Below are 15,433 nucleotides of genomic sequence, written 5' to 3'. Positions count from 1 at the left end.
GGATTGATTTTTTTGTCATGCCTTAAGTCGCACTTGGCTTTGCTTAAACTCCATTTGTGATTTTCCATATGTCATAACCTTCCGTCAACATTTTCAACTTAAATTTCCAATTAACATAATTGGATCTGTCCAATTTATTAGCCTTATTTAGATAGGTTTCTAAAAGGGGATTAGCCATACTAGCAGAAAATAAAAAATGCTTAAACTCCACAAAACCCAAAATATTTTCTTCAAAAATGCAATAAATTATATAAAATGTCTCTCAAACACTCACCTTCTTGCGGTAATTAACTTTATTGGCAACATAAGTATTGGCCATAAAATTAAATTGAAGCAACTTTGAATTAGTTCTCTGAATTTTTTTCTCATCGCACATATGGAACTGGACCAGTGCGCTGAATCACAAAGATGGATAGGTTTGTAAGTGTGCCCACTTCAACGCACTTTTCATGCATCCTAAGTGTACCGATCTCTCCAATCTTAAACACACTTTTCACTTAATGTAGGGTGAGTTGGCCCTTCACTTACACCAGCTTGATGTCATCATTCTTGAGAGCAGAGAAGGCTCGTTGACATGGAAATCCTAGTCTGCACGATCACAATGCCAACTCTCCCACGTCTAGATGCACTAAAGTCTAGAACTTTTCCAATACAATGATCCTCTAGCATTGGCACCTTCTTTAATGTGGAACAATTCCTAATAAGCAATAAGTGGATTCACATTTTTTAACAGGAAACAAAAAATTCCTTCCTTTCACCAACTCTCAACGTGACTTTTATAGGATTTTGAGTGGCAACAATGTCCATCCACACCACGTTCTAACAATAGCAACAATCTACATGTTTCATGGCCAACAAGTTCACTCTCACCTTTGCTAACACCCACACGTAGGCTCAAGAATCCTCCTAATGCATGTTAGGCTCGATCTCCTCTAAGATAACTAGAACATTGCTCATCTAATGATCACTGAAGCTTTGTCTTTCACACTTTTGAAACCTCCTTAATGCACATAGATATTAGGTGTATAAGGTCTATACACAACACCTCCACTCAGTGTTCACGCCCCTTAACAAACTCGTAGGACCACAGTCAAGACAATTCCAGAGCGCATATTCATCACTCAATCACACACCTTTCACAAACCCAACAGTAGCATTGGGCTCTGATACCAAATTAAAAATTGGTGAATTAACTAGACAACTCATAGGCACGACAAGCTGCACCTGGAGGTTGCAAAAAAAAATTGTTACTTACTCATTAATCAAATCAATCAGCAATACATATTTATACGATTACATTCTATTAGGGAGATCAAAACAAACTCCTAAGAAATATCATTTGAGTCCTTAATAGGTACACAATCAAAACAAGCAAACAACTACTTTCTCCATTATTTCCAAGTAGTGGTGGGTGGGGCGATGTCACTAACATAACCATGAAGGAGATGACCGAGATAAAAACATGCTAGAGTATTATTAGAGAGCCAAACCTTGTTGATGGATTTTTACAACTCAATAACAAGGTGTGAGAAAAAATTGAAGTAACCTACATCATTTTTCAGCATTTATGTATGTAATTTTTTTTCATTGCATTAAGTTTTGATATAATGTGTAATGTTTATTCAATATTTATATAATGAGTTAACATTTGATGTTAAATTTAAGTTTTTTTCTACTCAGGTCAAAATTTCGCTCGAAAAATGAAGTTCTCGTCACAATCCAACAAAACTTTTTTTTAAGAAATTTGACTATGGCAATGTTTAAATTGTTTTTTGGATGGAATAAATGGATTGATCCAAGATATTTTACTTATAGATGTATCAAAATTACATGAAACCGAGATTATTAACCATGGAACTTAAAAGCACACAAAACGATGTGGAAATAACAAGATAAACATGAAACCATGTCACAATGATTTGACTACGAAGTTCGTCCAATTTGGACTACATCTTTGGGACCTGCTCAATAGTGGGGAGGTCTTCTTTCATTAAGTGGCATAAAAAGAGATAAAGTACAAGCAACATTCATATACAATCATTATACCTCCAAGCTAGAAGATGGAAGAAGAATGGAGATTCTAGCTTCAGAAACAGACAGTACCACTGAAATCATGGCGAAAAATCATGCAAAAATGCCTATCTGAACACCCAATTTGGATAATCAAGCTTTCTACACCTTCTCAGAACCTCTCTACTACTGACAGTGAGGTTCCGTCCCTTGCTACCAGGATGGGTTTGTTATGTAAAAATTAGTTAGTGTAGTTTGTTAAGCAAAAGGGCATGATCAAAGATCATGCTCATTCACCAAGAGGCACCTAAGGCAGTATATAGCCCGGGCCTCTCACAAAAATGTAATCATCATCATTTAATTATTAATAACATATTTACTTATTTCTATTTATTACGAAGTTTGTACTTCATCTGGTATCAGAGCAGTCAATTATCTCAACCTGTGCAGTGCCTATTCCACTGTGTTTCAGTCTGCTATCCCCATCGTTGTTGTCACCATTTGTCCATCGGTTCTAGATTTCGTTGTCTCTCCCTGTTTTGTTGTTTTTCCCCACTTAAACCTCTGTCTTGTGCTTCTTATGCTTCCTTTTCCACTGTCGGCTATCCAAGCATGAATCGATCCCCCCGTCTGCACCCACGATGTTTCGTTCTTTTGCAACGTCTGCATTCCTTCATCCATCTGCTTGGTCCTCCCACGAAAACGCTCTCTGTTCTGCGTTGTCCAAAGCCATTGCCACCTCTCACCCTTACGGTTGATTGCGGCTGCGTACTCTGTCAAATGTTGTTCCGTCCATCCGCCTGCAACACCCTGTTAATATGAATGTTGTTCCAACGCGACTATCGAGAGGTGGGACGTGACTGTCCATACACATATATATGCCATTTTTTTTACGTGTATATATATATATAGATATATATATATATATATATATATATATATATATATATATATATATATATATATATATATATATATATATATATATATATATATATATATATATATATATATAATTAAATTATATATAATTTTTTCCAAAGAAAAAAATCGAACTTTTTATAATCAAAATAAATAGTTACATATTATACGCCGAAGCATTCATTTTGCTGTATGATTTGAAAATCATAGAGCTCTACAAGAAGAGACTGCCCTTCCTGTCCAAAACTGAGAAAAAGTAGTACCCCTGATCCGAAACCGTGAGCCTCCTCATATTGAGGAAAATAGCTCCCGTCTCAAGATCAGTCAAAGAAAAATATACAGTTTTCGATATACTGAAAGTCTCCATAGAAAAGTAAAAATAGTGCATCTATTTCAAGTGTCTCCTCACCGAGGAAAACAACTCAAACAGGAAATAGATACAAATTTCATGCAAACAACTGAAATCAGTTTGATAATAAGAGGAACTAGAACTATAGCTCATAACAGCTGTAAACAAAAATAGGCTTTACATAGCCTAAAAAGTCCCAAGAGTAAACTGACTAAGAGTAAGGAGGCTGATCCGATACACGGATCTCTCCATGGTCCTCCTCCACTATTCTCCAACGGCCCATATCTTGCTGCAGACCATCTTTAGAAAGCCTATCTGATGTATCATTGCGTTCCCTGTAGATGTGGCAAAGAGAGAAAACATTAAAGGAAAGCTTTAACTGTTGAATCTCATCTAATAAAGGTAACAAGATATAATTTTGACATCTGCTTTGCCCATTGGACCATTTTATAACATTCAAAGAATCCCCAAAGATCTGAACTGTGAAGATGTTCCTGTGGATAAGCCAGCATAAAATCAGTTTTAGAGCAGACAATTAAACAAAATTATTTGTGCCAGTGCCTAATCCCACAGAGGCTTTTAGGTTCTGATTTTCATTTAAGTGTATGAACAACCCTGTTCCCTTCACCCTTGTGAGCATCACCCGATGCAATGAGTGCTAAGTGAACTATTCAAAAATCATGAGAAATTAGTCAGTTACCACTACCTCTCATGGAAATGGTCATACGTGAATGACTTACTTAACGCAGTTGAATCCCAAAAATGATATCTAATATAATGCACTGTGTAAACCCCCATACTTAAACCATGTTCCTATTCTATTGTTCTGGGATGCCCCGTCAAAAAATGCCCAAGGAATACCATCCTTAATTTGTTCCTCTCTGACCTGTCTGGGAATCCTCTCCTCTTCCGATTCGGGAATGTTTGTGTAAATAGAAGTGCATTGAATAGCAATAGTCTCGAAAGGGGTATCCTTATCCAAAAAGATGCTCCTGTTCCTGGCAATCCAGATGCCCCATGCGATGATGGGAGGTAAATTCCACAAAGTCCCCTCTGGATATAGATGCCACCATTTATGCCAAACATCAGAAAAAATTTCCCCTTCCCAGATTACATTCTTCTGGATGAGCTTCCCAACCTCCAGCCACACTTTTTAAACAATAGGACAATCTATAAATGAATGCCTTATTGTTTTAGATTCATTTTTGCATAGTGAACATCTCCCTGATCCTGATTTATATCTGGATTGAAGGATGTCCCATGTAGGGACCTTTCGCTTGAGAATGCACCAGAAAAAAAGTCTGGCTTTAGCAGGGCATTTTAACTTCCACAAAAGCTTGGCCCACCATTCCGGATCCCCCCAACCTTTCTTTGACATAAGGAATTTATACCCGAATTTTGGGGAATAGGATCCAGATTCTGCGTGGGCCCACACCAATTGATCTGGTCTGTCTTTCAGTCTCACATTTGACCTGGAGAGTTCTTGGGTATAGGCCTTCCAATCATTCCACCAATGGGGTAGAAGATCCAGCTCCTCTCCTGATTGCCACGCTTGACCCCAAATTGTTGAGTGACCATGTTTCTCTACCTGGTTAAGAAAAAGAATTCCTTTGGATTCAAGATGCCTGATAAAGTCCGGGGATAGAGAAAAATTTTCATTACAGCCCACCCAGGGGTCTTTTCCTATTCGAAGATTCGCCCCATTCCCAATCTGCCAAGACAGACCTTGCTCAATAATCTTAAAAGCATCTATGGTAGCCTTCCAAACCACAGAAACATTCCCTCCTTTCTTGTTGGGATTTCTTATCCAATCTTCTAGAGGGACAGGGTCAATGTATTTCCTTTTCACCACTTTCGTCTAGATATTTTCCATTTTAATTATTCTCCACCCTGATTTTGTTGCCAGTGAAGGTCAAAATGTTGTGAGGTCTTTAATTCCCCACCCTCCCTAGTATTTTGGTCTTGCCACTTTCTCCCAAGCAACCCAAGGAAGCACTGAGTCCTCCTTTGAACCTGCCCAGAGAAATCTACTACAAATCCTTCTTATCTTTTCCAGTATGCCTTTAGGTACCCATGTCAAGGCTGCCCAGTAAATCGAAATTGCTAAGAGAACTAATTTGATTAGGGTCATCCTTCCTACTCTTGAGAGCCACTTGAAGCTCCAATGAGTAATTTTGGCTTCTATTTTTGCTAGCAGCCAGTTCCAATCCTGTTTCCTATAAGCATTCGGTTTCAGCGAGAACCCCAGATACTTGAAAGGATCATCGATTTTTTGCACATCAAAGGGTAGAATTGATGAAATTTGGCCTATCTCCTGCCTGTTAAAGACTTCCAAAATTAGCTGTGATTTCCTATAGTTCACTTGCATTCCTGTGGCTTTCATGAAAAGCTCAAGAATCCTCTTGAGTTCCTTTATTTCAGATATGTTCCCATTGCTGAAAAGTAAGATGTCATCTACAAAGAGTAAATGTGAAATGAACATATTGACTGCCACTTCCAAACCTCTTATGGTTCCTTCTCTTTTGGCCTTCAGAACTAATTGGCTCAGACCTTTTGCAACCAGTAAGAAGAGCAAGGGCAACAGAGGGCATCCTTGTCTTAATCCTCTTTATCCTTTGAAAAAGGAGGAGGTTGCTCCATTAATCAAGACCGCAAAACTAACACTTGTGATTGACCCCATAATCCAGTTGATAAAGTCAATTTTGAAACCCAGGTGTGTTAGTAACATCCTGATATAGGTCCAATTGATTCTGTCATAGGCTTTTGAAAGATTGATTTTCACCACTGCCCCTTTCCTTTTCATCTGTTTGATGCTATGGATTGTCTCCTGAGCAACCCCAATGGCCTCGTGGATCTGTCGGCCATCCAAAAACCCAAGTTGTTCATTTGAAATGCATCTTGACAAAATCGGTTTTATTCAGGCTGTTATCACTTTGCAATGATTTTGTAAATGCAGTTACAAAGTGATATAGGCCTAAAGTCTTCAAAGGATCCCGGGTCTTCTTTTTTGGGTATAAGAGCTATAAAAGTTGAGTTGAAAGGAGGATAGACAACACCTTTCCTCCTGGATTCTTCAACCACCTCCATTAATTCCAATCCAATCTGGTCGAAGAAATGTTGGAAAAGTTCTATTGTCCACCCATCTGGGCCTAGGCTCTTGTCTTTAGCCATAGATTTTATGATGCTTTCGACCTCCTCCTTTGTGACTTCTCCCATCAGATCCTCTGCTTCTTCCTCCTCCACATATCGAGGAAAACATTGGGCTGTTCTAATAACCTCTACTAACGTTACCTCCCCTGGATCAGTGAATAACTTCAGGAAATGACTTCTTCCCATGAGCGAGAGAGATTAAAAGGTATTTTCTTCTCTACCCTCTTCATCCTGTAGCTTCCAGATGGTATTCGAGTTCTTCCTCCCTTTGGAATAATTGTGGAAAAATTTTGTGTTTTCATCTCCTGCCTTCAGCCAAATCACTCTACTTTTCAACCTCCATTCCTCCTCTCTTGCTAGTAGGATTTTACTTCGATGGCTTTCCAGCAACAGTATTCTGTCCTTTTTCTCCTGAGTTTCATAGCCATCAGAATCAGGGCTTTCCAAATTTTGGAGTTCTATGTCAATTTGATTTAATTCTTCATTTTGTTTCTGCTTCCTAGTCTTCACCCATTCCACTGTTGCTTTTTTCAGTCTTTTCAGATTTTCCATGAAAAGGAAGCTCTTATCCTCCATGGAGTTCCTACTTGGAGTTCTCCATGTTTCTCTAAAGAGCTTATTGAAGGATTCCTCCTGCAGCCAAGTGGGATTGAATTTAAAAGGTGTTGTCGGCTTTAGTGGAGGCTTGGAGAGCTCTAGAAGAATAGGAAAGTGATCTGAGTTTCCTCCCTCTCCCACCCATTGATAGAAAACCAGAATCCTTGAAGCTAAATCTTCACAAAGAAGAAAACGATCCAGTCTTTTTGCAATTCTAGCTTCACCCGTTCGACGATTCCTCCAAGTGGGTCTTAACTTTAACAGATTTACATCTATCAGATTATGAGAAATGAGTGCATTCATAAAGAAGTCTGATAGCGAGTCTTCTCTGGTTGATGGCCCCCAGGTTTCAACATTTCCAATAGAAAAATTTAGATCTCCGCCTACCACAAGGTTTTGGTTCCTCATCACCGATTTGGAGAGGAGGGCATTCCAGAATGAGGCTCTCCCTTGGCAAGGGCCATAGATGTTTATAATCATCAGAGGAAATCCTAATTCAGGGGATTGGACTTCCATACCCAATGCATGTTCCACCCCCCACATGTTAATCAATTTCAACCTTCCTACCTTGATGCCCATGGCAAGACCTCCCGAGTGTCCTATGGAATCCATAGCTTGAAAATGCCAACCTAGGAGAAGAGAGTTTAATGATGACGAGACTTCCTCACTCATACTAAAGTTTCTTGCAGCATGAGGACATCAGGGTTAAAATGTTGGACCATCTCCTTAAGAGCTAGTTTTTTGGGTTTACTGGCTAAACCTCTACAGTTCCATGAAAGGAAAATCATTTTATAACCTCCACACAGGGTTTCACAGCTCTAAGAACCCCAGAGATAGAAATTTGTTTCTCGTCTGCCACATCAATCTTCGCTTTCACCTGAGCTTTTGACAGGTCAGACTTCCTACCTCAAGTTTTCCGCTTGGAGCTCAGGGTTAAGTCCATACCTAAACCCCCAACTGGCTCCAAGGAAACTGGTTTTTTGTCATGAGAACGGAGGTTATAATGTTTTGCACCTATAGGAGGAACAATTCTCTCTTCACTCTTCTCATCTGGAACTCCTTCACAGTTCAGATCTAATTTGGGGATGGAAGTAATGATGCTATCAACTTGAGCATGTTCAGCAGATATTTGACAATTACTAATAAGAGCACTAGAATTATAATTAAAAACTATATGTAATTATAATTACATATATAATGTTAATTCAATTAATTACTATATATTTTATAACAATATAATTAAAAAAAAAAACTATATGTTATATAATTAAATTATATATATATATATATATATATAACAAAAAATTAAGCTGGTAGACATATTTACACCCCCACAAACTCGTTCAATGTCGATGTCAATGGTTGATTTCAATAAAAAATTAGCTGATTTCCAGAATAAGTTTAATGGGCACTCTGATGATATCAAGAGGCTTCAGGAAATGACAAATCAAATAGAACTACAAATGGGGCAGAACCATAGCCAAACCATAACAAAAAATTAAGCTGGTAGACAAATTTATGCCCCCACAAACTCGTTCAATGTCGATGTCAATGGTTGATTTCAATAAAAAAATAGTTGATTTCTAGAATAAGTTTAATGGGCACTCTAATGATATCAAGAGGCTTCAAGAAACGACAAATCGAATAGAACTACAAATGGGGCAGAACCATAGCCAAACCGAAATAAATAAAAAATAGACCTTGGCATCGTTGAACCACTTGTGTAGAAAGCATGATATTACACCCGAACAACTACTCCAAGAAGATGGAGAAAATCAAGAGCACAATTCATCAGAGTCAACAAAATCAACAAATTCTCAAAAAGCTAAATCTCCAAAAAAATTAACGACGCCCCACCAAGAAGATAGTAACGTGATTTTTTCAAATAAGCAACTCTGGGATACATTTACCAACCAACATCCTTTTTCGCTCAACCATTAGCGACATATCAGCGAAGGGAAAAAGTCGAGATGCCTAAATTTGATGGAAACAAACAATACAGTGTTGCATGGATAAAAAAAGCAAAAGAATACTTCCGGATTTATGACATCAATGATGATGACGAAAGGCTTAGGCATGCATCCATGGAAATGGAAGGATAAGCATATAATTGTTATATGTGGTGGAAGAAGACGACAATCGCCATCAGTTGGAGGAAATTTAAAGATGCATTCTTTAAAAGATTCCATGGTGTGAGGGAAGAAGATTTTTTTTCATCACTCATCAAATTACGACAAAAAGGAAGTGTGGATGAGTACACTCAAGAATGGGTAACCTTAGTGACACGAGTACTAGGGTTATCGAAGTCTCATCTAGTTCAATCATACAACTCTGGACTTAAAACTCATTTACAAGTAGAACTTGACCTTCATGACATTAAGTCAATAAAAGTAGCAAGACGAAAAGCAAAAACTGCTGAAAAGAAATTTGAACAAATATTGTGGTCAAAACCGGAAAAAGTATATTCAAGACGAAGAGTACCCCAGTCTATGGATTCAAATAATACAAGATATGTTCCACCACATCGTCGTGAAGGTGAAAAATCTAATGTAGAAATACAAAGTATAAAAGAAGGCAAATGCAAATGCTGTGGTGAGAATTAGGACCCCAAACATAGGTGTGCTAAAGGAAAAGAACCAAAGAACCTATATAATTGTGAAGCAACTAACGATTCCAATAGTGAAGATTTTGACATAGAAGAAATAGAACATGCCCCAGAATTCTCACCAGAATTAGACGACGGAAGTATTCCGCAAGTGTCACTATCAGCTATGACAGGTATATCACAACCTCAGATCTTAAAGTTGAAAGGACATATAAAGAATAACAACTTAGTGGTTCTCATCGACTCTAGTAGCACACACAATTTTTTAGATGCAACCATGGCAAAGAGACTCAATATTTTTTCATTTCCCTTAACAAACATGAAAGTGATGGTAGCTGACGGTAAGAAGATTGAAAAAGTAGGGAAATGCCATAAGGTCAAATTGCAGATTCAAGACTTTATTTTAGAATCTTCGTTCTTCATGATACCATTAGGTGGAGTAGATGTATTCTTAGGTATCCAATGGCTACAAACTCTAGGCACTTATGCTGCCAACCATCAAGTACAATTCATAAGATTTAAATGGGGAGGTCAGAGGTACAAATTACACGGATTCCAAGCACCAGAGAATCAAATTGTATCATCATCTCAGATGATGAAGATGATTCGAAAAGGAGCACCCGCTTATGTAGTACAATGTCACCAATTAGAAATGTTATCTGCAAATATGATCAGTGAAGAATCACCAGAGATACAAGATCTAATTCAGAAGCATGAAAAAGTATTTCAAGACCTACCTATGAAAATGCCTCCTAACAGGGAAATTGAGCATACAATAGAAGTCAAAGCAGGGTCAGACCCCGTCAACATCAAGCCATACCGATATCCACATCACCAAAAAATAAAAATTGAGAGATTAATCCAAGACCTTTTAAAGTTTGGGATCGTCTCGAAAAGTAAAAGTCTGTATGCTTCTCCAGTGGTATTGGTAAGGAAGAAGGATGGTTCATTCAGGCTATGCATTGATTATAGAGGATTGAACAAAATAACAATTAAAAACAAGTTCCCAATTCCCTTTATCAACGAAATGTTGGATGAGCTACATGGCGCAAAATACTTCTCAAAATTGGGCTTAAGGTCAGGCTACTATCAAATCAGAATCATATTTGAAGACATACCAAAAATGGCATTCCGAACACACGAAGGTCACTATGAATTTAAAGTAATGCCATTTGGGTTAACCAATGCACCAACAACGTTTCAAGCAACTATGAACGAATTATTTCGTCCACATCTTAGGAAGTTTGTATTAGTATTCTTTGACGATATTTTAATTTACAGTAAAACTTGGAAGGAGCACTTACAACATCTGGATAAAGTTCTTACACTATTAAAAGAGCATCAGTTTTATGCAAAAAAATCCAAATGCACCTTTGGAAAGGAAGAAGTAGAATACCTTGGACACATTATATCCCATGAAGGCGTAAAGGTGGACCCTAATAAAATCAAAGCTATAAAAGAATGGACCAAACCTGTTAATGTATCCAAGCTAAGAGGGTTCTTAGGTTTGACTGGATATTACCGAAGGTTTATTAAAAACTATGCACATATAACTGCGCCTCTGACAAACCTTTTAAAGAAGAATTCATTTCTATGGGATGAGGAAGCAGGAAGGTGTTTTGAAAAATTAAAGGAAGTTATGTCTAATGCCCCCATATTGGCAACACCAGAATTTTCTAAACCATTTATCATTGAGTGTGATGCTTCCAAATTTGGTATAGGTGTAGTGTTAATGTAAGAAGGGCGTCCAATAGCTTTTGAAAGTAGGAAGCTCAATAAAAGAGAACGCATCAAGTCCACATACAACAAAGAAATGATTGCTATTATGCATGCACTAGCTAAGTGGAGGCAATATCTTTTGGAAGTAAGTTCTCCATTCGAACAGACCATAATAGTCTCCAGCACCTCCTTCAACAAATAACACTTTCTGAAGAACAACAAAAATGGATTGAAAAAATTTCCTCTTTTGACATGGAAATACTACATAAAAGGGGAAAAGACAATGTAGTAGCAGATGCCCTATCTAGGAAAGACGAAGAACCAACACTACTTGCAATCTCGGTTGTTGTTCCTAGATGGCTTAACGAGATTCGAAGTGAGTATGCCAACGATCCAAAAATAACAGTGATAATCAATAACCTTCCCAACAACTCAAAATTTGAATGGAAGAATGATATTCTATGGTACAAGGGAAGAATCTATCTAAATTAAAATTCCAATTTTAAATTTAAGATACTCAAGGAGTCACATGATCCACCGTCAGCCAGACACGTAGGGTTCTTTAAGACTTACTACAATGCACGTCAATCCTTCTTTTGGAAAGGAATGAGTCGCAATATTCAGAAGTATGTATCAGAGTGCGACACATGTCAAAGGAATAAAAGTGAAAATATTACGACACCGGGATTACTTCACCCTTTAAACATTCCGAATCGGAAATGGGAAGAAATTTCGATGCACTTTATTGAATGATTACCCGTATTTGAAGGCAAGGACAATATTTTCGTAGTGGTCGAAAGACTGACCAAATATGCTCACTTTATGGCAATAAAGAAATCATACTCAGCTAAACAAACCGTTGAAATATTCTGCAAAAATACATATAAATTACACGGTTTTCCGAAGGTCATTGTGAGTGATAGAGATGCCAAATTCAAGGGTAATTTTTGGAAAGAATTGTTCAACCACATAGGAACCTACCTAAATATGAGTTCCACTTATCACCCTCAAACAGATGGACAAACAGAGGTTGTCAATAAATTTTTGGAGGCCTACCTACATTGCTACACTATAGAAAAACAAAATAAGTGGGCTCAATGGTTGCATCTCGCTGAGTGGTGGTATAATTCTACTTATCATACATCAACAAAAATGATGCAATTTCAAGCTTTGTATGAATATGAACCCCCAAAATGGAATGATCTAGCTATTTTCCAGACGAATCTACTTGCTGTTAAAAATTAACTAGAAGAAACCCAAAAAGTTGTCCAAATACTGAAAGAAAACTTGAATAATGTGAGGAATCGTATGAAGCAACAAGCAGACCGAAACAAAACTGAAAGAGAGTTTGAAGTCAGAGAATGGGTGTTTGTCAAGCTCCAACCATAGAAACAATTGTCCTTAAAATAGAAAGGAAAAAAAAAAAATTGGCACCAAAATTCTATGGACCTTATCAGATCAACAAAAATCCAAGTTGCGTATGGTTTAAGCCTTCTAGAGAAAATTCGTGTTCACAACGTCTTCCATGTCTCCTACCTTAAAAGGGCACTAGGTGACCATCAATTTGCACAAACAGCACTTCCATCCCTGGATGATGAAGGAAGGGTCATTCTAGAACCAGAAGGTATTTTATCTACTAGAGAAAGGAAGCTTTGACATTGTACAATCAAGGAATACTTGATCAAGTGGAAGGACTTACCTGAAGAAGAAGCTTCTTGGGAGAACGAAGCGTTTTGTCAACAACTTCCGTCGTTACGTATGCTTTGAGGACAAAGCATTCTTTTGAGAGGAAGGCAATGTTATGTAAAAATTAGTTAGTGTAGTTTATTAAGCGAAAGGGCATGATCAAAGATCATGCCCGTTCACCAAGAGGCACCTAAGGTGGTATATAGCCCGAGCCTCTCACAAAAATGTAATCATCATCATTCAATTATTAATAACATATTTACTTATTTCTGTTTATTACAAAGTTTGTACTTCAAGGTTACTGCTATGTACAATGTTATGAAATTTCGGCCAATCTCATCTCCTTCTCTAATGCGAATAGTCCTTTATATATAATGCCAGTGAATCCCTCAACTCCTGGGAATTTCTAAAAAATAGACCAAGTTAGCAGGAAGGTTTGATTTAATATCAAGGATCTTGGGTCGCGGCAACAACCCTTACTTAACATGGAAAAACTCTTTAACTGCATGTTTAACCCAATGATATTTTACTATCGGTGTTTCCCCCATCTACATTTCCAATGGATGAACAAACCAAAGCCCATACATCAAGCACCCTGCGATAGCTATGGACCCGATGAAATATTAACCACAATATATAAAATATTGAGTCTGGAAGCCCATACCACAAATCGCAATTAGCTTTTCCAAAATTGGTAAAACATGCATGTGCTTTCCCCTTTAAGAAATGAGATTATGACATCGGAAATCACAACATGCTTTTGCAATTGCGATCGCATCACAACCTAGCTTGCTCTGGGGGCTGATTCTTTAACCTTCTCATTTTTCGATGGGTGATTGTGATTTGATCACATTGCAACCATAACTCGCTTGGGGCCAATTTTATTTAAGTTGTGGCCTCTTCCTCCTGCGATATGTGATATGCGGGACCAATGGTAGCGTGCCACTTGGCACTTCCCCATTCGCTAAGAGTGTCTACAATGTCATCTCCTCTTGCCACCTATTCAAGTCAAACATGAACTTTGACTTTCTATAACTTCTTCGTATGAAATTGGATTTGAGTGTCATTCGGACCGTTGGAATCAGAATGAAAAGCACTTCCATCCGATGCTAAGTTTATCGAAATTATGCCACTTTGATTTTTTATCCTTTTACCATGCCACTAGTACTTCTTTAAAGATCCATCTGGATCAATCCACCCCACTAAGAGCGTTTGGACCACCAAAATCCCTTTAGTCAATTGGTAAGTGAGGAAACTTCTCCCTCACTTTTTCTTTCTCCATCCATCAAGCTTTAATCGTATGGATTCCTTTGAAGCCAACACGAATGTGTTCCACATCTCCCCATTGTGAAGTTATGGTTTTCCTATCGAGTATGATGTCTTCGGGAAACTTTTCTAGATACTTTGGTGCAAAATCATCAACTGTAGGAATCTGTGCAATCTTCAGTATCTATAATCAATGGAGGTTTATAAAGCTTCAAGTTTTCAACATTCACCACTGAGTACATTTGGATATAAGCAGTCAAATCAAGACAAAAATGATTGTCTCCAATCTTTGCCAATATGGTGAAGGGACCATATCGAATGGGTCTCAATTTATTCCCTTCTCCCTTCATTCTATCATTGACGATGTGGAGCCATACCTTGTCCCCAAAATGAAACAGATGGTCAACTCGGTGCTTATCATGTCAAGCTTTATATCAAGCCTAACTCTTCTCCAACTGCTCCTGTACTTCCTAATGAATCACCTGTATCCGCTGAATAAACTTCCATGCTTGATACCTATCATCTCGTCCATTGCCATCCTCATTTTTCCAAAAGACCATGTCTAAGGGATCCCTTGGTAGATAACCAAAACATGTCTCGAATGATGAGTTTTGTGTGGATGAATGTGTTGCTCGATTGTATGCATGCTGCATATAAGGAATTTGTTCATCCCACAACTTGGGATGTTTTCCATAATAGCCTCGTAAGAAGTGTACCATGATGTGTTTGACGACTTTTATATGCCCATCGGTCTATGGATGAAATGTGTACTTCTTTTCATCTTAGTGTCCATCATTCTCCACAAGTTGGTCCAAAAATTTCTAAGAAAACAAGAGTCTTGATCTAACACAATAGATGTGGGAAACCCAAAATGGACCCAAAGATGCTGAAATAAAAGATAAGTAGTCTGCTCAGCAGTGACTTGTTTTTTTACAAGGCATTAAAATACGCATTTTACTAAAACGATCCACGATGACATACAAATAGTCATGACCTTTCCTAGACATAAGAAAATCACCTACAAAATGCATGGACACACTTTCCCATGGTTAACTCAGAATAGGGAGTGGTGTGTAGAGCCCAAGTTTTCTATTAGAGGGCTTTGAAACAAAACAAAACACACAACCCTT

At 37.9% G+C, this 15,433-nt stretch overlaps 1 protein-coding gene across 1 annotated transcript; it reads right to left on the bottom strand.

Moving 5' to 3' along the window:
• Positions 1-6,628: 6,628 nt before the first annotated feature.
• LOC149243140 (uncharacterized) lies at positions 6,629-7,639 on the bottom strand. Its single transcript, XM_089371133.1, has one exon. The coding sequence runs from the start codon at positions 7,637-7,639 to the stop codon at positions 6,629-6,631; it is 1,011 nt and encodes a 336-aa protein (XP_089227259.1).
• Positions 7,640-15,433: the final 7,794 nt, after the last annotated feature.

This window comes from Pinus tabuliformis, chromosome 8 (assembly GCF_031772625.1).
Source record: "Pinus tabuliformis cultivar Carrire ecotype Pingquan chromosome 8, CPIR1, whole genome shotgun sequence".
In the NCBI taxonomy this organism is placed as follows: domain Eukaryota; kingdom Viridiplantae; phylum Streptophyta; class Pinopsida; order Pinales; family Pinaceae; genus Pinus; species Pinus tabuliformis.
Note: the sequence above shows the minus strand (reverse complement) of the source record. Positions and strands in the feature narration are given on the sequence as shown.

Bases quoted from the DNA above. Each gene is read 5' to 3' on its own strand.
- LOC149243140 (XM_089371133.1), bottom strand. From the start codon at position 7,639: ATGGATTCCATAGGACACTCGGGAGGTCTTGCCATGGGCATCAAGGTA.